The sequence below is a fragment of the Anoplophora glabripennis genome, unplaced genomic scaffold (assembly GCF_000390285.2).
Source record: "Anoplophora glabripennis isolate ALB-LARVAE unplaced genomic scaffold, Agla_2.0 scaffold178, whole genome shotgun sequence".
NCBI classification, from domain to species: domain Eukaryota; kingdom Metazoa; phylum Arthropoda; class Insecta; order Coleoptera; family Cerambycidae; genus Anoplophora; species Anoplophora glabripennis.
Window position 1 is genome coordinate 129,146 of NW_019416348.1, and position 24,653 is coordinate 153,798.

General features: G+C 29.7%; 2 protein-coding genes across 2 annotated transcripts; both read right to left on the reverse strand.

Moving 5' to 3' along the window:
• Positions 1 to 3,395: 3,395 nt before the first annotated feature.
• LOC108904913 (probable actin-related protein 2/3 complex subunit 2) lies at positions 3,396 to 16,050 on the reverse strand. The gene is made up of 5 exons (XM_018707635.1): positions 15,856 to 16,050; positions 15,518 to 15,611; positions 15,170 to 15,456; positions 10,158 to 10,580; positions 3,396 to 3,455 (listed from the first exon to the last, which is right to left on the reverse strand). The coding sequence occupies exons 1-5, from the start codon at positions 15,927 to 15,929 to the stop codon at positions 3,428 to 3,430; spliced, it is 906 nt and encodes a 301-aa protein (XP_018563151.1). The 5' UTR covers positions 15,930 to 16,050; the 3' UTR covers positions 3,396 to 3,427.
• A 1,124-nt stretch (positions 16,051 to 17,174) lies between these two features.
• LOC108904916 (phospholipid phosphatase 6) lies at positions 17,175 to 20,919 on the reverse strand. The gene is made up of 4 exons (XM_018707641.1): positions 20,710 to 20,919; positions 20,519 to 20,653; positions 19,688 to 19,787; positions 17,175 to 17,669 (listed from the first exon to the last, which is right to left on the reverse strand). Exons 1-4 carry the CDS (start codon positions 20,716 to 20,718, stop codon positions 17,269 to 17,271), a joined length of 645 nt encoding a protein of 214 aa, XP_018563157.1. The 5' UTR covers positions 20,719 to 20,919; the 3' UTR covers positions 17,175 to 17,268.
• Positions 20,920 to 24,653: the final 3,734 nt, after the last annotated feature.

Genomic DNA, 24,653 nt, shown 5'->3' on the forward strand with positions numbered 1-24,653 from the left:
TAGAATAGTTCTATTCAAATATTCACAGTTTTTGAGATATCTCGCTTGAAAGGTTTTTCTAGTCGATATTGGTTGCTTACATTTTCTGATACTGACAGGTTATACTAATAGCTACTAAGCCTATTTTTTTATCAGATGTTTAGTAAGGATGACTCTTCCGAATCATGCTCCAAAAACTGGCCTGCGTTATACAGGGTGGCCAAAATATCATGTCAAAATTGCCAATTGAAAAATTGAAAAATCTAGATTTTTTTAAATGCAACGTCCTGTATATTTTCATACCATGAGATGCAGAATTAAATTCTCTGCAACTTTGCTATACCTGCTCCTATACCAAAATTCATTAGTTATTCATCAAATCTCATTTCTATGAAAAAATGCGAAGTTTACAAATATCTTATATGTAAAATAACGTAGTAGGCTCCTGTCAAAGGATAATCTGGATAATTTTCGATTCACATAAGGTTTAATAGAAAAGCCACAGTAATAATTGCGAAATGAATTACTCTAAAGAAGAATTAGTAAGTAAATAATAGAATAATTAGTAAAACTCATGGTAACTGTTTATTGGCAAGTCGTATTTACCAAAGTAATAATCCAGATTTACAAAGATATCCTCGTACAGTGTTTTGTAAAACTGAAGGTTTGAAAGAACAACAAATACAAATTATGAGAAGACAACAAGAACACACGCATGCAGTATCCAAATCAGTAAATTAACATTGTGCATTTCTAACAAAAGTAATAAAGACCTAGTTAAATTAGTAATTAACAGGTAACCCCTCAAAATGTCTGCCATTTTTCTATACACATTGAGCAATTCTACGACGAAAATTGCTTGACACATTTCGCAGCATTTCCGAAGTTAGGGTCAAAAAAGCATTTCTTATCTTTGCCCGTAAATCTTCTAGATCTGTCGGAGGAGTTTCATACACCCTGTCTTTTATATAGCCCCATAAAAAAAAATCAAGACAATACAGGTCTGGGAATCGGAGAGGCCATGGAATTGGCTATACCTATCCACTTATCTGGATACAAATCATTTAAGTATTCTCTAACCTGAAACAGTTTTTCTATGAATTTACATAACTTACATAATGAGAAAACTTACCGCCAGTGTGGAATGTGCAGGGGCCAACATGTTAATTGGAACCACTGACTGTTTAAGTCATCCGGAGGAATATGTCCCTGCAATCGGAGCAAGTCGTTTTGTAAAAATTGCAAATACCCATTATCAGTTAAGTTTCCTTCAAGAAAATGTGGTCCAATGACATATTTTCCGCATATTCCCGCCCAAACGTTGACTTTAAAGCGGTGTTGATGATCGTCTTGTCTTATTAATCTGGGATTATGATCGGCGTAATGGTGATAATTATGTCGACTCTCTCGACCAGTATTGGCAAAGGATAACTCGTCAGTAAATAACACCTTTGAAAAAAAAATTTCATCTTGTAGCTTTATAGTTGCCCACTCACAAAACTGTACTCGCCTCTGAAAATCTTGTTGTGTTAAGAATTGGTGATGCTCAGAATGATGGGGTGGAAGTTGTTTTTCTTTAACGTTCTATTAACCACACTTTTGGAAATACTAATTTCATCACTAATTTCTCTGACACTTGTAGATGGATTTTGGACTGCACATTCTAAAATATCAATTTGACTATCCTGATTACCACATGCGTGTGTTCTTGTTGTCTTCTCATAATTTGCATTTGCCTTTCTTTCAAACCTCCTCCAGTTTTACAAAACACTTTGTACGGGGATATCTTTGTAAATCTGGATTATTAGCTTGGTAAATACGATTTAAAAAACCAAAGTTGGTGTCTGTCCAGGAAAAGTGAAACACCCTGTATAGTTGAATATATTTTTAATTTGTACATTCCGAGAAATGTGGCAACACAGTAAAAAGAAAAACCCATATATTCCTCATTTTAACATAGATATTGGACTTTCCCGCACTAGTGGGACACGCTGTATACTATCATAAATGCTCCATAAATGTATCCAGTCACTATTACCTTAACCTTTTTTTTTTTTTAAGAATTTTTCTTAACATTAAGAAGAGTCCTGAGTAAACAGTTATATTTGTTCCTTATACATATTACTCATTTCATAACACTGTTCCCTTCACTCCCAGTAGGAAATAGAGAAGATAGGAAAATGGAAAAATATATCAAAAAGGCAGATATTACTGGGTACAAAAGTTATGCCATTTTAAAGACTTGCAATGTGCTGCAAGTGACACCCTCCAATAAGTAACAGTAAAGTTATGATCTGATTTGAATTCGTCATCTCAAATAAACTTCGATTGCCAAAATTTGTGCAATATCTGTAATTTTGTAAAGGTTAAAAACAAATTTTTAACTTTTTAAATATTTATCAACTTCCGACTGACTGACACAAATTTAGTTAAATCGTAATATTTTAGTGCGTAGAATCCACTGCTACTCCATGTACCATTACTTGTGGGAAACCCTGTATAACATTTCAAATTTTAAGTGTCTTTTTAAACCATGTGACATTCATTTCTTTCTTTGATAAATTCAAACTAGGTTAGGAAAAGCCTTAAACACTTCAGTATATTTTTTTCCTTCATAATAAATTTTCTGAAATAGGGTGCCAAAATATGAATGAACATTGTATAATAAATCCATAAGTTAGCATATGTAGTAATAAAATTAAAAAGGCTTATTTTATTGCAAGATTAAAACAATTTTAAATTAAAATAACATTTTATTTTCTAAAATCCAAGAACAATGTTTACTGTCTATTTGTTAAAGTTGAATTTTACAAATACGTTTAAATTAACAAAAATACATAAAAATATTTCATAAAAATCTTACAGATTAGAATGATGTTTAAAATACTACAAAGTGTTTAAAATACTATAAATTGACACGCTCATGAAATAACACAAAAATTTATGGAAAAATGGCCCAAATGCTAAAAGTTCATATCAAAAGCAATAAAAAATAATATACAAAAAAATAATAAAGCAAAAAAAATAAACATATTTTAATATGTATTAGTATTTGAAATATACACTTTTAAGATAGTGCTTAATCCTTACTTTTGAGGAAGCACAGTTAAAAAGAATTCTATATATACAATACAGCTGATACACAGCTCATACATCTTTAGTTTCATTTTTTTAAAGACTCCTGACTAATTGAATTTGATTAAACATGTTTAAAATGAAACTGCTTAATTCTTTACCAATTTTGTAATACATTAAATAAATATTGAAAAGTAACTATTGTAGTGAAAATAAATAAGCATTAAAGAGAGACATAAAAACCTATTACATAATTAATATTAAATTTTGGTAGAGAATAAAGCAGCTAAATTTTAAAAGGCTAGGTTTAAACTTAAACCTTGGCAGTTGATTTTAAATTCTTGTTTAAGTCGATTCACTATTTCCATTGACATTAATCTCTTCTTATAAAAGTTCTTCCGCTAGAAAATAAAATAATTTTATTAGGAAATTTTTAAATATTTCAGAAAAATTTCAACTACAAGTAATAATAGTTATTTATGGTACTAGTGTGTTACGGTATATACAGGCTGTTACAAATTCGCTTCTCACTACAGAGATCTTGGAAACGGTAAGAGGTACGAAGTAGCTTAAATGAGGGCAAAGTTGCGTAATCAGAGGACCAACATTATGCCTCTAAAAAATCAAGGCTAACATGATTAGTTTTCGAAATATTTGGGAAAAATCGAAATTTTGGATATCCGTTTTTGTTTCATTTCAGCCTTGTTTGAGGTGATATTGAAACAAGAATGAATAAAGAAAGTTAATATATAAATTATTTTATTTAAAAATTTTCATTCGAAGTGTGCGCCATAATAATCAATTTTGTGACATACTATTACTAGGTATACTATGTTATTACAGAAAACTTCTTAAATTAACTCCTCGGTCTCTATTGGTAAATAAAAGGAGGATAGTGCTATGAGATTAGTTGAACTTCCTGTTAATGACTGCAATTAAGGCATAGTCTAAGGCAGAGGTTCCCAACCCTATGCGGGCACCATGGCTCCCGCAGACCGTTTTACATGTGCCTGTCGCTGTGAAATCCCTTACTAAGTTTTCAATAAGCCGCCGTAGTGTACAGGCAGAAAAGGATTGTATGACAATTATTAGTTATCCTCGTTAATTTTGGATACCTATTGCAATATTTTTTAACTAAAATAGTTAGCGAAGGACTAGTTTCAATTTTGTTTCTTTGTTACCATATGCTTTTTGACATTTGTGTTTTGAAACCCTTATTATTGTTTATTTTTTGTTTTTGACATATTTTTTTAGTTTATCTTTCGATATGTTTTTATTTATATATGTATTTCTTCTGTGGAAAAGTCCATTTTGAATTTTGATTAAACGTTTATTTTGACAAATGATCCACGGTGGCATTGTATAAACATGTGTGAAGTATTCACTAGCGATCGTTGCCCCACCAACCAAAATAATTTTAGAGATGGGCAATGGGAAATTTTCCGTCCCGGAAAGTTTCCAAAATGGAAATTTTCCGGGAAGAAATAATCGAAGCTTGAGAAATTTTCCCTGGAAATTTTCCGGGAATATTTATAACAATTTGTAAACTTGGAGCCAATTTTACTTCTAACTTCTATGAACATAATCAAAAAATCGTTGGTTAATTTCGGATTTTCCGTTAATTCGGAATACCATAAGACCATATTATCCAAATAAGTTAAAAAACACTTACACTTACTTATTTTAATCTTTGTTAAGTCTACAATCTACATAATAGAGAGCAATACAAGACTCATAAATTGCCTCCTTTTCAAATTTAATATGAATTTTGATAGTTGAACCAAAGTACAATTACATTTTAAAACTAGTATAATTATTTAATGTATTTACTATTTGTTTGTTAAAAAATAAAGATAAATATTATATACTGTATAGTGTTTACGCACTGTAACCCTCGGCATGTAATTTTTCCTAACGGATGATTAATACATAATTTATATTTTTCCAATATTTATACCAATATAAATAAAAATGTATATAAGTATTTGGTCTTTTTGGAAAGCTGATGGTATGTAGAACACAATACCAAATCCAAAAAAAAATTTTTGAAATTTTCGGAAAGTTTCCGGAATTTTCAATGGAAACTTTCCAGGAATTTTCATAGTTAGGGAATTTTCCCATCTCTAAATAATTTTTATACAGCGCTATCCAAAAAGTTTGCACCATATGGGAAAACATTTGTATGTACTAATTTAATAAATTATTTCGATTGTCAGTTGTCTCTGCTTGTCGTCAAATCAAAATAGTACCCATCGAACCTCATAAAACGTATGCTATATACGAGGGGCAGACAAAAATTACAAATCAACCCAAGAGTAAAGTACCTTTATTTTTAACCCTAGAGGAAAATGTTATAAAGAAAAGTTATTTCCCTCTAAAAGATTAGCCCGAATATAAAGTTTCAGTTCATACGATACTGAACGATACCTGACATTTTTGCAACTTTCCCTCGTACCATATTTCGAGCAAAAACATCCATTGCTAAAATCACGTTTTTCTAGTACGCTTCTACAAGAAAAACATTATAATTCCAGAAAACAAGTTGAATCGGGAACAAATAAGGCCGTTATAAAAAATGGTGTAGAAAATAAGAACAAATTTGGTGCAAACTTTATTTCATGTTTAAGAATTATATAAAAACTAAGTAAAATGGTAAAACTCGTATACACTACTTCTTAAATTAACGGTTACAGTTCGTTCAAAAAATATTAACCCTGATTCCAATAAGGAGGAAACAATTTTTATCTTACAAAGCAATGCAAAAAACAACTAAGAAATACAAAAAGAAAACTGGTATCATTAAAAATCAACTTCTTGACTACGGAAAACCCTATTTCTAGGTGAACTATTGTAGACGATACCTCTTGAATAACATTAAATTAACATTAACATTTAAATTATTCTTGAACATAAAATAAAGTTTGCACCAAATTTGTTATTATTTTCTTCACCATTTTATATAACGGCATTAATTCCTGATTTGACTTGTTTTCAGGAATTATAATGTTGTTCTTGTGAAAGCGTATTAAAAAAACGTGATTTTAGTAATGAATATTTTCGCTCAAATTATGGTACGAGGGAAAGTTGTAAAAATGTCAGGAATCGTTTTTTCAACATAATGAATTGAAACTTTATATTCGGGCAAATTTTTTAGAGGGAAATAATTTTTCTCTTGGGCCGATTTGGAGTTTTCGTCTGCCCTTCGTATATAAAATACATTCTATGAGGTGCGATGGGCGCTATTTTGATTTGATGACTTGCAGAGACAACTGACATCGAAAGAATTTATTAAAATACATAAAGTTTTTTCCTATATGGTGCAAACTTTTTGGATAGCGCTGTATGTTAAAATTACATTTTCAACTTATCAACTAATCTTTTTTGTACAGTATGTGTATTATTAACAATGTCCAAGTCAAAAAAAAGGTCCCATTTAAGATAAGAACAGTTTTTTTTCATTTTTCAATCGAAATCCGTGGTAAAAAATGGGCGTTTCTATTTAAAAAAATCAACTTTCGGTCTAAAAACGCCACTTCCGGTCTAGACTGGAAGTCGTAATATGGACCTTTCGATGGCCACCTCGGAGCCCTACAATTTTTGTCTGAAACTTTTTTCAAAATAATTAAGTCTAACCGAGATATTATTTTGTCTCAAGATAAAATAAATGCCCCATCCGATATTTTAGCGGCATCCAAAAAGTATACTGAAAAATCATTGAAAATGTTAATTTGTCATTATTCCTGCTTTAGACAGTGGCATGTGCTTATAACGAGCGTTCAAATAAAAACGTGGTCAAGTTGGTTCTGAAAATTTGGACGTAGGGCGTAGCGTATAGCAAATGAACTTAAATGTCATCTGTCAAAGCGCTATATCGCCGCTATCAATTTGAATATTTTCGTTTTAAAAAATGTTTAAAATGGTGTTTTCTCAAGAACAAAAAGTGTTTATCATAGAGTCCTACTTTAGAAATGGACGCAAGATTGATGGAATATGGAAGTATTCTATTGAGGAATGTTTCATAGAATTTCAAAATCAATTTCCCGGCGTTGTTGAGTACAAAATTTTTCAAAGTGCAGTTCATCGTTGTGTTAATGTTTTTCATGAAACGGGCAGTGTAACAAGAAAAGAAGGAAGCGGCCGACCTAAAAAGCGGACTGAAGAATTAAAAGAAAATGTCCAACAAATAATGGAAAATGCGCCAAGAACTTCTGTACGTGTTTTATCACAAATGGTGGGAGTATCAGTCGGTACCTGCCGCACAGTGTTAAAAAAAGATTTGCGTTTGTTCTCCTATCGTTTAACTTGTCAGCAAGAACTTCATGAAGTTGATTTTCCGCGACGGGCTGTATTTTGTGAATGGTTTTTAAACAACTACGGTGAACTTCATAATATCACCTTTTTTTCTGATGAAGCCTGGTTTCATTTAAGTGTTATAACAAGGAGGGGGACACTTTCCGCAGCTCCTTTAATTATTATATATATTATTATATTATTGTTATCACGATTATTCTTTAAAATAAAGTTATATAGTCATTAACGTTATTGAAACTGACAGCTGCACAGCTGCTATACAGCTCGTTGTGAAATGAGGTTAAGTTGGTCGCTATAAGCTACTCCCTACATCCAATGTGTCAGAGCCAACTTCGACCACGTTTTTATTTGAACGCTCGTTACTTATATTAAGAATGAAGTTCGCCGACCATTTTTGATTAAAAAAACAGTAACAAAAGCATGGATTTTCTGTATCAAATCATTTAAAAAAATATTGTGTTGGGTTTTATTTCTCAAAATTTTGAGAAACATCAGAGAAATGTTTATTTTTCAATTCTGCATTAAGGATTAAATTTTTTGCCATAGGATTTCGTTAATTACATATCTCATCTCCGCTTAGCTTCAGTGGATGCGGTTGAGCAGAGGAGAGATGTCTCATATTTGTTTAGCGCAAACAAATCAGAGATTTGTGCCTCGCAAGTTGGAGTCTGCGTGCAGCGGAGACAAGAGGAGATGTGACTCCAGTTCTTCGTCCAGTAAAACAAGATACAGTTTTTGTAATAGTGACATGACTGACGTCTGCCTTTCGTGCCAGATCGAGCTAAACTGTACGTAAGTTCGTTCATCTCAATATCAAATGCTCGCCGCAGGCAGCTCAGCTCCACTCTAGTCAGTACACATCTCCGCACAGCTTTGGTGGATACACCCTAGCTGTTAAGCATCCCTTCTCCTCTCCGCTTCGCACATCTCCGCTTTGGTGGAGTCTGGACCTTAGTGTTGATTTAATCATCTCTACAATTATCTTTTCAGATTACTTAATAACTTATAACCCAAACGACAAAAAATAATATAAATAAAAAATAAATTAGTAACATTCAATTTGGAATGCTATTAACACGTTTACTGCGGTACATACCTCGGGGGGTATGTACTCATTATAAAAAATATTCGAATCTCAATAATCACATTTTTACTGTATCTTGTGGAAGTTGCAGAATCTATAAATTTTAGAAATAATGATTTTTCTATTATTTCCTTTTCAAAACTCTTTGAGAATGAAAACGTTAGTATCCTAGGATATATAGTTACAGATACATGCAAGTTTATAGCAATAATTGTGTTATTTTTAATTTTATAGGGTCAAATGTAAAAAAAAATTACATATCCCCAGGGATATGTACCGCACACAGAAGAAGTTTTGTTACATATCCCCGAAGATATGTATCAGAGTCACGGACAAAGTACATTGAGATTATCTCGCAGTCAATGTGTTAACAATTTTGCAGAAAAATAATAAAGTTTTGAATAGCTTTTAGTATTTTATCATAAATGTATATTAAAATAACAAATAATTAATATCATATTTACAAGGAACATTTTAACTGAAGATATGCGTCCCACAAAACAGACTATAATCCATTTTTAAATAAATAATAAAGTTTAAATAAAATTGAACAAACAGTGTTATCTACTAAGGTATAAAATTATGACCTCACACATTCATTATCTTATCTCCACTTATAGAAGATATAAGATACCTATAAAAATGTGTATGGCTGAATTGATGTATGAAATTCGGACATTAAATAAAACCTAGTGTTTTACAAAACTGCAATAAGTAGTTTTTTTTTTGTTCAAAATTTTATTTTGGAAGTAAAATAATTTTGCTCCTGTATAGCAAGTGTATTCTACAATTAAAAATAATTTTAAAAAATTCAAATGTTTTCCGATTTTTATTTATTTATTTTTTCCAATTGAACATCATAACAAAATTCCTCCCACACATCCTTCTGTTGCAGCCTTCGTGAAATGCCCAAATGGTGTTATTCTCTTGTTTAAAAACACCATTTATTACACCAAGACTACAATAGAACAAACTGTGTGAGGAATTTTGTCACAATGTTTAATTTAAAAATAAATAATTTTGACCTTTTATTATTTTTATTGTTTTTAAATTTAAATTTCATAAAACTGTGTAGAAATGTGTGTTAAAAACACCTTCTAGCTGATCTTTGTTGCCCAGGGATTTTTATTTATTTTAATTTTTATTTTTAATTTCAATAATTCTTCAATTACTGCAAAACAACTGTCTTTTCTTAAGTTTCATGTCACCCAAGAAATATACAGAGAGATCTATTAATATGGTGAATATTGTATAATAGATCTGTTATTAGTTATTATTTAATACAAAAAAAAGTTGGGAGAAGTTGGGATATTTCAAAACTAAATTCAAATATACAAAGTGATGTATGAAAGTGTAGTTGTTTAAAAGTTTGTTCTTTTTAATGAAACACCCTATATATTAGTTATCAGTCTGGATTATCTGATGTCACGAATATCCAAGTCTCCAATTTTGGAATTTTTTTGCCATGTTACCAAATTATTTAGAAAATTGATTAAATTTCTCAGAAAACATAAAATAAAGATAAAATAAAAACATAATTAAATGTAAAACTATTTACATTACAATACACAGAATTTTATACTGTATTTTGCCACACTAATGACTACCTGTATGCAGTTGTATGTAACTGTAATCTATTAGTTTTTTCATATAATTATTAATAATTTTATAATGCAGAAAAAAATGTATGAAAATCAGAAGTACTTACGTGATCGTCTTCTTGTCTGTAGACTTATTTTCTGGGCGAGCTCTATTCAGCACTTTCAGGAAATCAGAAGTCTTTGCTCGCATCCTACTATGGATGTATGCTTTAGAACATTTAATATGGTAATGCAAGTAGTGACGGAACATATGAATTAGGTTAATAGTGTTGTCACGTGTATTTCTGGCTGTATGTCTAGGAAATAGAACGAATGTTACGTATCCGACTTTGTTGTCAACGACAGCATCGGTATTCTGTAACTCGAGCGGAGGTTCTCTGTGGCTAAAAAGCACTGGTGGAGCAGTGTGGGAAGCTCTAAGACCTTCTTTGAGCTCCTGCATAAAAACTTTCCCGATCACAACATCATCTTCATCTCGAAAACGTGTCGAAAATACTACTGTCACTCTGTCAGCTTTAGCTTCAACATAACTAAAAAAAAATACTTAGCTACAGTTTATATATAAAAAACTAACAACTTACTATCTGCTGTTATTATGACGTGAGATCTATTTTTTTATATAGGGTGTTTTAAAAAATCTTGCCAAAAATTAGGAGCTAGTAGAAAATTGACAACTAAGATTAATTCTTCATGTGAACCATAGTCTATTGTATTTTGGTTTTAAAATATAGGACATCATAGATAATATTTTAGAATCAAGTTTTAGCTGTATATTAAAAAAAAACAGTATGTATATTGAAGTGAAATTTAATACAAGTATGGTTTCAAAGACAACTTTGAGGAACCTTGTTAGTTTCGGACTATTTTGTAGATATTGTTATTTACGATCTTTCCAGGATAATTTTTTGAGTTTAAGATTTCTGCATCATATCTTGCAAATCTCAATGTAAAATTTAATTATGCACAAAAAAAGGTAGATTTGTAAAACATTTAAATGACAAAAAATTAATGAAACCTCTGAAGGCAAGGTAATTCTCTACATTAATATAAATGCAATTAAAGAGAAACGAGCAATATTTAGGGGCAGACAGTAGTTGATCTTGGTATATGTACCTAAAAAATTATAAAATATCATTGAAAAGATCATAGCTAGTGATTACTATAAGATAATAATTGCAAACTAACAATATTGGTTTATTTATCATTGTCTCAGTGCAATATATTATTTTATGAGAAAGAAATTTAATTTTAAAATATTCTTTTTGACATTCTGTATTTCAAAAACACAAGATAGTAGGAAAACAATGTCCCGCTTTTTAATTTTTCACCAACTCCTGAATTTATAGCAACTATTTTCAAAACATACGGTATTGTCAAGATTTGTCAACAATTTAATTATTTCATCATATATTTGAAAAAAATAAGACTAAAATTGATTTGACATATTTCTTATTACAGTACCACAGTACCAATAAACACATAAAATCAATATACAGGGAGTTCAAGAAACAAGCACCAAGATTGCTCACACATTTACCTCATCAAACGCTGTAATTTTTGTAAATAATTTTTTAATTTTTATGATAAAAATCCTTAAAATTTTAAATTTTTGTTACCCCCCACTGAAGCAAAAGTATAAACATTTAGGTGAGTTAATAACAAAGAAAAAGAAAACCAACAATCCATAAAATATTTTTATATGAAGGTCCTTATTAATTCACATGCAGCGTTAGTTAGCGTTATAAAGTACAAAATAAGTACTGGACAAATGTGAGTTTTCGAAAAAAATGATTAGAAAAAGTTGTTGCTATTGATGAGTTAAATTAAATACATGATTATGATTTCAGCACTCATTTCTGGGGCATTCGGTATATCTTTTTCTAAAAATTATTTTCTCAAATTTAACAAATGAATTATTATATTTTAGCTTGTTTTATGGTAAATTATTGATAGTAATTAATATTGTTATATGTGAGGTTTACAAATTAATTGCTTATGAAAAGTAATACTCAAAATATTTCCTCTTAGTAAGTATATACTTAGGTACTTACTTTTTGGAACTAAATATCTATTTATGTATGTATATTACATGTGGCAATTGAAAAATTCTTAGTGAATTTTATTAATGAATAAAGAATATGTAATACTCTTTAAAGAGCAAGCTGTACAACTAAGATTTTTTTTATTTACTAACGTTCTTAAGCAAAATTCAAATGTAAGAGAATTACTGTTAACCATTCAAAGAACAAAATCAAGTACATATAAATACTCATTTAGTAATTCAATAACAGTTATGTAAAAGTTTATATGGTTTTAAAAGAAAAAAAAAGTGATACAAATTAAGTAATACTGGTAATATAACCTTTACTTATAAACATTATTTTATTATATTTAATGTGTAAAAATAATTGAATTAAAAAAACTGTATTTTATTTAAGTAAGTATTCTATACAAAAATAAGTAGCAAAAGGCGGTCTTAAGATTATCTACTCTTTAAACAAAAACTTAGTAAAACTGACATTATAAAACATCCCTGTAACTTATCAACTTTACATGACATCATTTTTAATCTACAAACACAGCATTAAAAAGATATAAATTATGGAAGATTATTAACATTTAGTCTTGAAGTTTTATTATATAATTGCTGATAGCATATTTTCTGGGAAATTTCAGAATACAAAATATATAAAAAACTATGATTTTTTATTTCAACATTCGTATCAACATGAACAGTTATCTTTTTCTTTAGCAAATATTTTAAATTTCAATACAAGAATCTTTTTCAGTACTTATTTATGCATTTAAAAAAAAGAACACATCAATACAAACATTACTATTTCATTATTACAGACTCAAAATTATCCTTGACTTATTTCATATTATATTTCCTGAGATAATACTAATTTTTACAATTCATAAAAAATTTCCTGATTTTTCCCAATTGTCCCGATTGTGTACACCTATAGTTTTTTCTTCAAGATGCTGTACTATATAAAATACTACTGCAATTAAGTTAAAATATTTTCATATAAACATTATATCAAATAAGCATATCAACAGTCAGTGCATATGACGAATATAAAGGAAGTTAATCAGGAACTTGCTGTGGAGAAGAGATAAAAATATAAGTAAACCATTTAAATTTAAATTTAGTTGCAATTGCTGATACATTTTTATTTCCTGACTAAGCAGGAAATTAGACAGAAAAATTTTATAATTCATTTTAGACATAGTACTTAAATTTGGTTAAATATTTTTTTGTTTGCGTTTCTATTTTTGATTCCTGAAAATCTTATACAACATTACTGACAGTTTTCTGTTTTTTTTTTATATTATTTGAAATTTGTTTCAATATTTTAAAAGATAATCATACATTAAGTTCTACATGTTTAGTTCATTATTGGTATTTTAGTTTTAAAACTTTTGGAAAACCTAATCCATAAGTTTGTTTACGAAAAACTTAAAAATGAATCCGTAAAATATTAAATACAAAAATAAAATTAAATAAAAATGTTTTATTAGCCCAATACTTAATCACAGGGGAGTTTGTCATATTTGCAACGTCTTTTGAATAATGTAATAAAATATTAATTATATAAAATTTAAGAATAAAGGCACACTATTTTATTACTTATTCCGTACTTAGAAGATAATGCCATGGACCAAAGTTTTAGGAACAAAAACAAACTTTTTTATTTCTGCATTTAGAAGAAAATATTATGGGCTAAAATTTTAGAAAATATTCACGTGATTTCAAAGCAATAATTATAAAAAAATAATAATAATATTAGGTATATTCAGAGATACAAACAACAGTTGTGTTTCTCAATATGATTATCGAAGACATTAGTGATATAAACTTGATAGGTCTACCTCTAATAGTAATTGAGATATTATTAAAAATGTGCCATTAGCTAGAGAAATGTATTAGAAAGAGACTGATAGTTCCTCGGCAACCAAGTTTTTCTCTAGATATTACATTTATGGCACCTCTTTTGACCATTAGCCCATTACTTTTAGAGATTTACCTATCAAATCTTATTTCAATGTACGTATATACGTATATAATTTTTACTTTTCATATAACGTGGTTCGTTTAGTATGACACGATTTTACTGCCCAGTATATTAAATTTTGTTATGACCAAACTTCATTATATAACTATCTTCTATATCTACGGATAGTATAATTTACAGTTGGTAATTAGATTAAATTAACCATTTCATTCCTAAGTAGAATGAAGTTAAAATATGTGTGGAAATAGTTATAATACTCAATAACATCTGTAGAAAGAAAAATAAATGTTTTTTTAATAGAATACTGAATATATAAAAAATAGATTATATGATCAAATAAATAAAAATTTTGCTTACTTACTGCTCAGCTGAAAAATATTATTAAGTAATAAAAACTTTAAAAAGTAAATACATATAACAATTTCATAACAATTGACAAATTATGTATGAATACCGAGCAGAATATATCCTAAGACTACCTAATTTTTTTCAATTTCCATAAAGACACAAAAATATGATAAAAAGTAATTTTCAAATTAACTGCATAGTACAAGAAGCTCGACAAGAAGTTTAAAAAAGAAAAATTAAAAAATGTGTCAAAATAATAATAATAATAATAATAATAATAATAATAATAATAATAATAATAATAATAATAATTATAATATCTCTACTCCTCATTCTAACTACGAGAGTTAGCCCAGAAGTCGGAGACTTGTGCGGGAGAGGAGGCGGCATATTATTATTACGCAGGCCGCATTTGCGCCCAGGAACGACTTATGTTGGTAGGCCCTAACTACCATTCAGTGCAGGAATGAGGGAAACCTGGAAAACCTCATTAATTAGGGGGGTGGTCAAATGCCAACCGGTGTCAATCTCTCACATTGACCCAAGCCAACATTCTTCCACCCTACCATACCTGCACAGAGGGTGCCAATCCTCTGTACAAGTATAGCTAATCTACGGTCTACCGGCCGCGGGAATCGAACCCGGGCAGAGATTTACACACGATTAAAGGACTGACGCCTTAAACCGTGCGGCTACCAACCAAAATCAAATGTTATATTGTTGATTATCTCAAAATTTAGGTATGTACTTACAGAGTTTCATCATCTCTATACGGAATAACGGCTCTTTTCTGACCTTCATCGCCTTTCTCTTGGAAGTCAAAATACTTTTCAAAAACTGACGCAAAACAGTTCCTTTTTAGCAGACCAAGCTTTTTTACAAATTCAGGCCAATTCTCAGGAATGTTCTCTAGATCTAACAATACAGATACATTATAACCATTTTCTGGAGCGATTAGGTATGGTCCATATTCCCTTTTCAATAATTCATCTGCACCATGCTCTTGCAATTGTTTATAAAATTTTAATGAGATACTAGTCTAAAAATAAATACAGGTTGTAAATATTAAGCTTCACTAACTTGGATAAGTATGTGCTTACTCGTATTTTTGTCTTATCTCCATTCAAATTTGATATATGGTACAAAACTCCATCAAAATCAGCTACAGTAATATCTATGCTCTCGTTTTTTAAACTGAAATGAAGATATAGATTATAAATTAATCATAATTACAAAAATGTCAATAAGGTAGGCTCTATGAGTCATTAGGATTTCCTTTTTGAATAAAGAAGTAGTTTTTGAGTATCTAAAATATAATACTAATCAATAAGTATGTAAAAGTACATTATAATCGACAATTTGGCTATCTAAATAAATGCCCAACCCAGTAAAATAACAGAAACATTTATTAGAAAAATATATATCAGAAATTACTCACCCAGCTTGAGCGTTTTTTATTTTTAAAGTTAAAGTTTCTTCCACTACCCTGTTATTTATTTCCAATAATATCATTTTAACTATTACTTAAAAAAAGTTTTATTTACTAAATTTATATAAAATCCTAACAAGATCATACATGGGAGGTACTTCTCTTGCAACTTTCCGACTTTTGACAGTTTCGACGTTTCTTCTAAAAAATTTTAATCATTTTAATCGTGTCGGTAAAAACGCATATCTTTATTATCGTCTACAAACAGCATCACAGCTCTGTTCAGAATGCTTTGTCCTCTGCAGGCGTGTAACTGCGTTCCTAATTCAGATCCATATAACTTTTACTGAATTACTAATTTTTAAAATTAATTATTTTGTAATAATCTAAGAATATAGTAGTTTTAAGGCTTTCACGGCTGTCTTGATATAGTACGATGGTTATTCGGATTGTTATGCCTATATGTATCTGGTTGTCGCCAGTTATAGATTTACATTACACAATTATTCATAGACTTGGTTATGAATCTATGACTATTGTTGTTATCGGACTAGGCACTGTGAGGGTTGATCCGCTATAAGAACCCCTAGGCCTGTACTGATGACTGATGTTCATATCGGTTCTTATTGTTGTTTTTAAGGCCACGGACAGAATAAGCGCTCTTCAGACAATGGTGATCCTCTGGGACATTCCATTGCTGCTGTGTTTTAAGTATTCTGTTTAAGAATTGCAAATCTAACTCAGCACGGTTTTACGCCTAAACGTTCTTTTTCAACAAATCTTACACATATACTCATGGATATTGAAGCATTTGAAAAAGGTACACAAGTGGATGCTGTATATACAGATTTTCAGAAAGCATTTGATAAAGTAAATCACGATGTGTTGTTAAATAAACTGAGTCCCGAAGTAACATTTTTCTCTAAAATTCTCTCCTGCCGAGTTATTCTGCCATTCCTGTATTATTGTTAGTTTAACCTTGTGGGGCCCCAAGGTCAAAAGGGAGAGGTCACTCAAGGTATATCAGGACGTAAGATTTTCGCTCTTTTCATTTCTGGGGTCAAAAATATAGTCCCATTTGAAAAATCACAGTTGACCTTGAAATGATCTTCAAGGTCACCATTGGATAGCCAGGGAGAAATCATAAAACTTTTGGATTTAACATTTTTCTCTAAAATGCATTCCTGCCGAGTTATTCTGCCGTTTCAGTACTTTTGCTATACCCTGTATAAAGCTTAATGTATTAAATAGTTTTTTATATTACAAATTTCGTTAAGGTCCATACACCGTGCTGTACTTAAAAAAGAGTCAGTTATAAAAAGAGCACATTATTTTCTAAATATTTATTTATTGCATTTGGTTAATAATACGTAAGCAACTTTTGGTATAAACATTTAACGATATACAAAATAATAGTAGTATTTACACATGGTACTCTCCACCATCAATTTTCTCATCAGACACAATTGACATCAACGATTTTGCAGTCTCTTCGCTAATCCAAAATAATTCTAGCAGTAATCCATCAAAAACTCCCAATAAGCATCCTCCCAAAACGTCTAAAATGTAATGTCTGCTCATCAGTACACGACTTAAAGAAACTGAAGTGGCCCAAGCTATAAGAGGGCCATAACACAGAATAGGTAATGGATATAATCGTGTAAAAAAGTACACAACAAATATTGATCTACTCGCGTGGCCTGATGGGAAACTAAAAATATCAGGACCCATCTGTCCCAGGGCATCATCCTTGTTTTGGACTGGCCTTTTTCTTCTAAAATATGCTTTCGCTACGGCAACCAATATTATATCCAACAACAAACCTGAAAATAGTAGTGATTAAGTTTATCATATTAAAAAGATGTTTGAATTACAAAATAGAAACAAATTTCAAAATCAACTTTCATATTAATCAATATCTTATTATTTAATAATAATATTGGAAGCAAAAATGAAAAAAATAATCAAATATTGTCCCGCAGACACCTACACATTTCAACCTTTTTCCAAATTCTCTGTAAAAATTTTGTATTTCATTTAGTGAAATGAATACTGTCTCTAATTTAGTTTTTTAACAAAAATTAACACATTGTTTCCAAAATCATAACATTCATAAACTTTTTGTTTCAAATACATACTCCTATAATATTATAAAATACAGACCAAAACCATAGAAAAGAGTTATAACTCAAAATTTATTAACTCAGGTTAATCAGTGATTGCAGCTTTTTCTTTTCAAAATTTGTGCCCATTTGTGCCTAATTCTTTTGTCAGAACTGTAATTTTGTTTGCCTAATTAATACCCCTTTTGCACCAAGTAAATAACTAATCGCATTTCAAATTTGGCGTTTGCTGTTTTCAAAAGCAGTACAAATGGCACCGGTGAATCTACAGCCAAAAAGAACACTTTTTAAACAAAAATGGTAAAATGTTCACCCCTTAGGAGATACACTCTCTCAAAGTTTCGAAAAAAATATGGAATAGCGGCTGTAATTTGAAAACCAAAAAAGTATAATAGTCAAATTTTGCACAAATTTTCTACTAAGTAATGCAGGTACAACTCCTCAACAATTTTTGCTAGTTTCTCGAAGTCTTCTTTTTACTCCTGAGAAAGTCTGTCTGTGGGGAACTGGGTGTTTCGACATTTATAAAATACTTGCAGCATGTCAACATATTCATCATTAGTAAAATTATTTGCATAATTCTTCTCAAGTTATCGTAAAAAAAAAATAAAATTATTGAGTAGCAAATACAAGGAAGCATTTGCAAAAGTCACAAAAGATCTAGTGACAGAAATTAACAAGAAAGCCCTGTACTTAAATATTTCTTAGTTGCAGCCACGCAAGTTGTAATACGAATGATAATGAATTTAATTTCTTTGTTAATAAAGGTTGAGTTTCGTAGTAAAAAAGAGAGAGAGGCAAAAGTTTTAAAATAAACCAGGCTATCTCATACGTATTTTCGAATAATTAATTTTTGTGAAACAAAAAAGTTGTAGCAAAAAATAACATAGGGGATGCGTATTTCAACCCCTTCAAGGGGCAGAAATTTAACGAAAAATTGTTGACAAGTTGCACGTGCATTGGTAGAACATTTGTGTAAAATTTAATTTCTACACATTTTTTGGTTTTCAAATTACAGCTGCTATTACCAATTTTCTTGGAAACATTAAGAGGTTGTATGTCCTAAAAGGGATGAACATTTTACTATGGTCATTTTTATGCAAAACATGTTATTTTTAGCTGGTATCATTTGTGCTATTTCTTTTGAAAACACCCTGTAGATACCGGGTGGAGCACTTATCTTGAGACAAAATAATATCTCGATTGGACTCGATTATTGTCTCAAGATTCTTGTTTTTTTTGTTTTTTACGACCATTTTATGGCCAAAATATGGGTTAAATAAAAAATAAAAAGAACAAAAAGCATTTTCTTTTGTTTTTCAATCAAAATCCATGGTAAAAAATGGGTGTTTCCATTTAAAAAAAATCAACTTCCAGTCTAAAAACACCACTTCTGGTCTAGACCTTTCAATGGCCCCCTCATGCAGTGCCCTACAATTTTTGTCTGAAACTTTTTTCGAAATAATCGAGTCCAACTGAGATATTATTTTGTCTCAAGATAAATGGCCCACCCGGTATAATAATAATAAAGTTGATCTATGAATCCCTGTTAAAAAAATCAAATTAAACGTACAAAACTTTTTCTTTTCAATTTTCTTTTATGAAATTTTTTTTAATAGCACCATCTACAGAAAAATAGAACATTATCTTAAAGTAATAATAATACATAATTTGATAACAAATGACGACAAATAGAAAGTTGGTAAATATCATTTTACCTAAAAGTATGTTTACTTGCATTTCCACGAGATGTGGGTTGTTAAATAACCACGTAAAGGCTATCCAGAATGCAAACCAAGGGATCCCATGACATGAAATCTAAAAAATATAATTTTTTAAATTTAGCATAGTTTGCAGGCTTCTATGTCTGTTATTAATAATTGAACAATTTCTAGGCTGGTTTTTGCATCGACAATTTAGACAAAAGACATAGCACTCACTTTTTTTTAAGAAACTCGAGTTACTTATGTGCTATGTGCACTCGTCCATGGTCCAAGTCACCCTGTGTAACGTTCTGAACCTTGATTTTTTCAGATTTTAATGCAGACTAAGGCTTGAATCTACTTAAAATCTGGAAACGATTCATCCTTAATAATCAAGGATTGCAATATCTCAGACCAGTTACTTCGAACTGTACACCATAATGGATATCTAATCTAAACCGATGATGTGGCAACTAACTTAGAATTGTTCAACCACTCCAAATTAAGGCATTTACTGAGACTGAAAAATGACAACTAATTTATATTTTACTAGTTATTAAAAAATTGTGTAGTTACAAACAAAACTATTTTTTTCTCATCAATAGAATTAATTCATTCCCGTTTAGAGATAGATAATAAATATTTGATATCAAGCATTTTATAAAAGTTGTGTAGAATAGATATTTTACAAAATATAATTACACAAATCAATTTTGAAATATAACGATATGCAAAATAGTATTTTAAATTTTTTGTTATAGCCTCTATTGTGATTTTTTTACATTTATTTCATAATACTGTTATGTTTCATAATAATGTTTTGATAACGTTTTAAAATACACATACCTCTAAGCCTCTGTAGTGTGTGCGTAAGGTTCGAAAAGTTAAAATATTATTTGCCCATATTACAAATCTTTTCGTTATTTCAGCATCGTACCTTAGGATAGTTTTTAAAGTGGAAGGAACTTTCCTCTTTTCCGTCTAAAAATTAAACAATTTAATTTTCAAATTATTGTTACATATTTATATTATCTTACCTCAGCCATTTTATGAATCAGATTGTTTATTATAAATCTGATAAATATGTATAGGTATATATAATACAGATTTTCCTATGTACTACAAGAAAATGTTATTTACAAGGGAACATTTCTAATAATAGGACTATAGAAAGCAGAAAGTATTTCGAACTTAACCTACGCTCTAAAATTTCGTTGGCTTTGTTTGTAGTTATGTAAATAAAAACTAAAATTAAGTAAATGCCAAAAAATAGTCCCCCCCCCCTGTCAAAGATAGAAACATGCAGCAACTAGTTATGCAGTAAGGCGTTTACTTGGTTGCATAACGATACTATTCATATTTTCACATAGAAGTGGAGAAAACTAGCTTAGAATTTCCTGAAAATTCAGAATTAACTAGAATCCTTGTAGTTGAAATTTTACAGATATATTTTTATCGCTTTAATTGTGTAAATTTCACGGATCTTAGGGATGGTAAGCTGTCCTTTTTTTTTAATATTCACTAAATTTCCTATGAAAATTAAATATAAATTTTTGGAATGTTTGCAATTCTTTCATTTTGAACTCTCAACTACATACTAGAGAAAAGCTTTAAAAAATATTCGTTTTAATGGAAAATTACTTTGGAGAGTTGCAAATTAATTGAAAATTATTGAATTGATACACCCCGATAATCCAGAACGGTCTAGTAATTTTAATTTTATTTTATATAATAGAAAGAGTTATTTAATTCCATGATGTACATATCTAAAAAACCAAATTGGCCTTGAAATATGAGTAAATATCAATTTTCTTTACGAGTCTCGTCTTCCAACAACAGTGATTGTCTCATTTTCTTTTAAATAAAAACCCATTAATAATTTTACAGCGTTGTATTATTGTATTACTATATTTACCTTAGTTTCAAATTGAAAAACTCATTGTGAGTGATATTATTCATCTAGGATATTAGGATTTATATTTTTACTATTTCAAGTTGATAAAACTTTCATAAATTCCCAAAAAGAGGATGAAATAAAATCTTAATGAAAGTACAATTATTAACCACTAATGATCAAAAGCAAACACATTTTGTTTAATATATTTTTATGAGTTATTTTATACCCATTAGACTGGTCTGCATATGAATTAAAGAAATACCTAAGTAACGTATAAAACTGTATTAGGGAATTTATTCACTATTAATGAGTTAAATGTGGAGTTATTTTGGCACTTATTTCTGGTATCGTATGTAACAGGTATCGGAACAACTCGATATTTATTATTACAATATCATACTTGTATTTTATTATTGACATTTTTATGATTTCTTCTAAAATTTCCTGTTCAGAAATATTCAGAAAACAATAAACAGAAATAACAAAATCGCAATAAAACTAACTTACATTGAAAACTAATTAGGAAAAATATCGATCTTTTTCAATTGTTGTTTTAAATTTTATTATAATATGATTCTTCATCGGCAGCTAAAAATTTATTAAGTATATTTTAATAAAAATAAGATGTAAATAGATTACTGGACTTGCAAAAGATTGAGGAATTTTGTAATTCAAAGCAGTGAAATTTTTTTTAAGAATGTTTTCTATTTTCATACAGCTTTTCAGATAAATACAAATTTAACTTTTTTTAAAAAGTCTCTTAAACTAGCAAACATATTTTCGATTTAAGATATCCCATACAATTTGACACACCCTGTATATCAAATTTCATTACAATTTTTAAAAAGGTGCTTTCGGTAGAGAAATTTTATTAAATTAAGTATGGCATGGTAAAATGATTTGAAAACAAATACTCATAACGTGTAGTGAAGAATAGTTTAGTTTAGTTTATTGACCATTTTTATATACAGTTAAGTACATGTATAGTCACAGACGTTTAGTTCTTTTAACAAAATCACTTACACTATAAAAACAATGTTCCAAAAGGAAATTTTTATTTAATTAAAATTGTTGTATAATTCTACATCTAACTTATTTTGCTTTGTGGTGTGAATCCTTGAAAACTGATTTATCAATTTTTTGGCATTTCTGGTGTCATAAGTGTGATTATCAGAATGTTTGAAAAAATTATCCATATTCTTATGAATACACAATAGTGTCTCAAATATATAAATAAAAGGCAATGGCATAATTTGGTGTTTTATAAATAATGTTTTACATGGAGTACCATATTTCGCTCCATCTATAATACGGACTGCCATTTTTTGTAGTGAAAATACTCTGTTGACCACGGCAGAGAGTTACCTCACATTGTAACACCATAAGTAAGGCGATTATGTATTATAGCAAAGTACACAATTCGAATAGCATCTGACGAAAGACAGTGTTTAAGCTGGCGTAAACAAAATATTTGAGATAATAATCTGGAACAAATATAGTCTACATGAGAAGACCAATTAGGTCTGGTGTCGAGTATCATTCCAAGCAGCTTGGCATTTCTAGATGATTTTTCAGAAGAGAATAACAGATTTTGAGTTTTAATGTTGTTTAATTTCAACATATTGGAAGAAAACCAAATCTCTGCTTGAAATAATCTGTCATTATGCAACTCTATAGTATATCTAGTTAAGAGCGCTATGTCATCAGCAAATAGTAAACAAGAATCCACACCAACAGAAAAAGGGAGATCATTTATGTAAATAAGAAATAAAATTGGGCCCAGGACCGCGCCTTGTGGAACCCCATTCTTAATAGGTAGCAGGTCTGACTCATTTCCTTTTAAATTTACATACTGCCGCCTATTATACAGATATGATGATAATAGATTAAGCGTGTTTCCTCTAATACCGTAGTATTCTAGTTTGCATATGAATATTTCCACATTAACACAGTCAAATGCCTTGGTGAGGTCACACATGGTAACATTCGTACTTGTGCCATCATCAAGTCCCTCCACTACTCTATCAACTAATTTTAAAGACGCTTTTATTGTAGATTTGTTTTTTCTAAATCCGAATTGTGCTTCGGTAAATATGGATTTATCTTCACAATATTTGACCAATCTGTGTTTAATAATAATCTCAAAAATTTTACTAATAATAGGGACAGTTGCTATTGGTCTGTAATTATCTAGAATTGTACAATCGCCCTTCTTATGCAAATGTAAAATTTTTGTAGTTTTTAGTGAGTCAGGCCACACACACCTTCTTCTACACACTTGTTAAATGAACATAGTAATGGTACAATTAAAATATCCAGAGAAGCCTGTAACATATAACTATTCAAACAATAGTAATCCAAACTTGAAGTATTTTATTGCTTCACGTACGTCATGATTCAAAATTGGTGACATAAAAAATGAAAATTGTGGTTTTGGGGCTTTGTTAAGTAATACTAACGGATCTAAGTTAACATCATCAATAGTATTATAGACTGCTTCAGAGACAGTAGTGAAAAAGATATTAAAATCATTAGGATCGATAGCAGTGCTAGAATTTGAGCTACGAGTTTTCCTCTCATTGTTTACTGTTGTATGATGATGTATTTAATAGTAGCTCTATTCAGTGTATTTTTTAAATGGACGTCTATTCATGTAACATACAATTAAATTAAGCGAAACTTAATCACATTATTAAGCGAACTGATAATGAATTTCATCTGTCTAAAAAATAATTCTTTTTTTAGTAAAACATTATGGGTTTGGAAAAAATTTGGAAAACTAGTAGTTCTCGTCTGCTGTATTCACAAAAGGGTTTTACAGGTTACTACCTAGAAAAACTGATTCTTGAGGATGCTTGTAGATTGAATAATTATAAATGCCATCTCCAGTTACCTATATTTGTTATTTTTTATTTAAGAAAGAAATATTAAATATTTTTTTAAGTAATACCAAAAATAATACAGCTAATAGTAAAAGCATGGCAAAATAAAGTTAATATTTTTTTAAACTGAACAAATTTCACTTTTATAAAAAAATACGGCGCTTTTGATGTATAAAGAGATGGATCCTACCTACCTTCAGGG

Excerpts from the sequence above, each read along its gene's own strand:
- LOC108904913 (XM_018707635.1), bottom strand. The coding sequence starts at position 15,929 with ATGATATTATTGGAAATAAATAACAGGGTAGTGGAAGAAACTTTAACT. Across the intron at positions 15,612-15,855 it reads ATAAAAAACGCTCAAGCTGG|TTTAAAAAACGAGAGCATAG; the intron begins GTGAGTAATTTC and ends TCTTCATTTCAG. Across the intron at positions 3,456-10,157 it reads ACAGACAAGAAGACGATCAC|CGGAAGAACTTTTATAAGAA; the intron begins GTAAGTACTTCT and ends TTTATTTTCTAG.
- LOC108904916 (XM_018707641.1), bottom strand. Across the intron at positions 19,788-20,518 it reads CACACTACAGAGGCTTAGAG|ATTTCATGTCATGGGATCCC; the intron begins GTATGTGTATTT and ends TATATTTTTTAG. Across the intron at positions 17,670-19,687 it reads GCAAGTAAACATACTTTTAG|GTTTGTTGTTGGATATAATA; the intron begins GTAAAATGATAT and ends TACTATTTTCAG.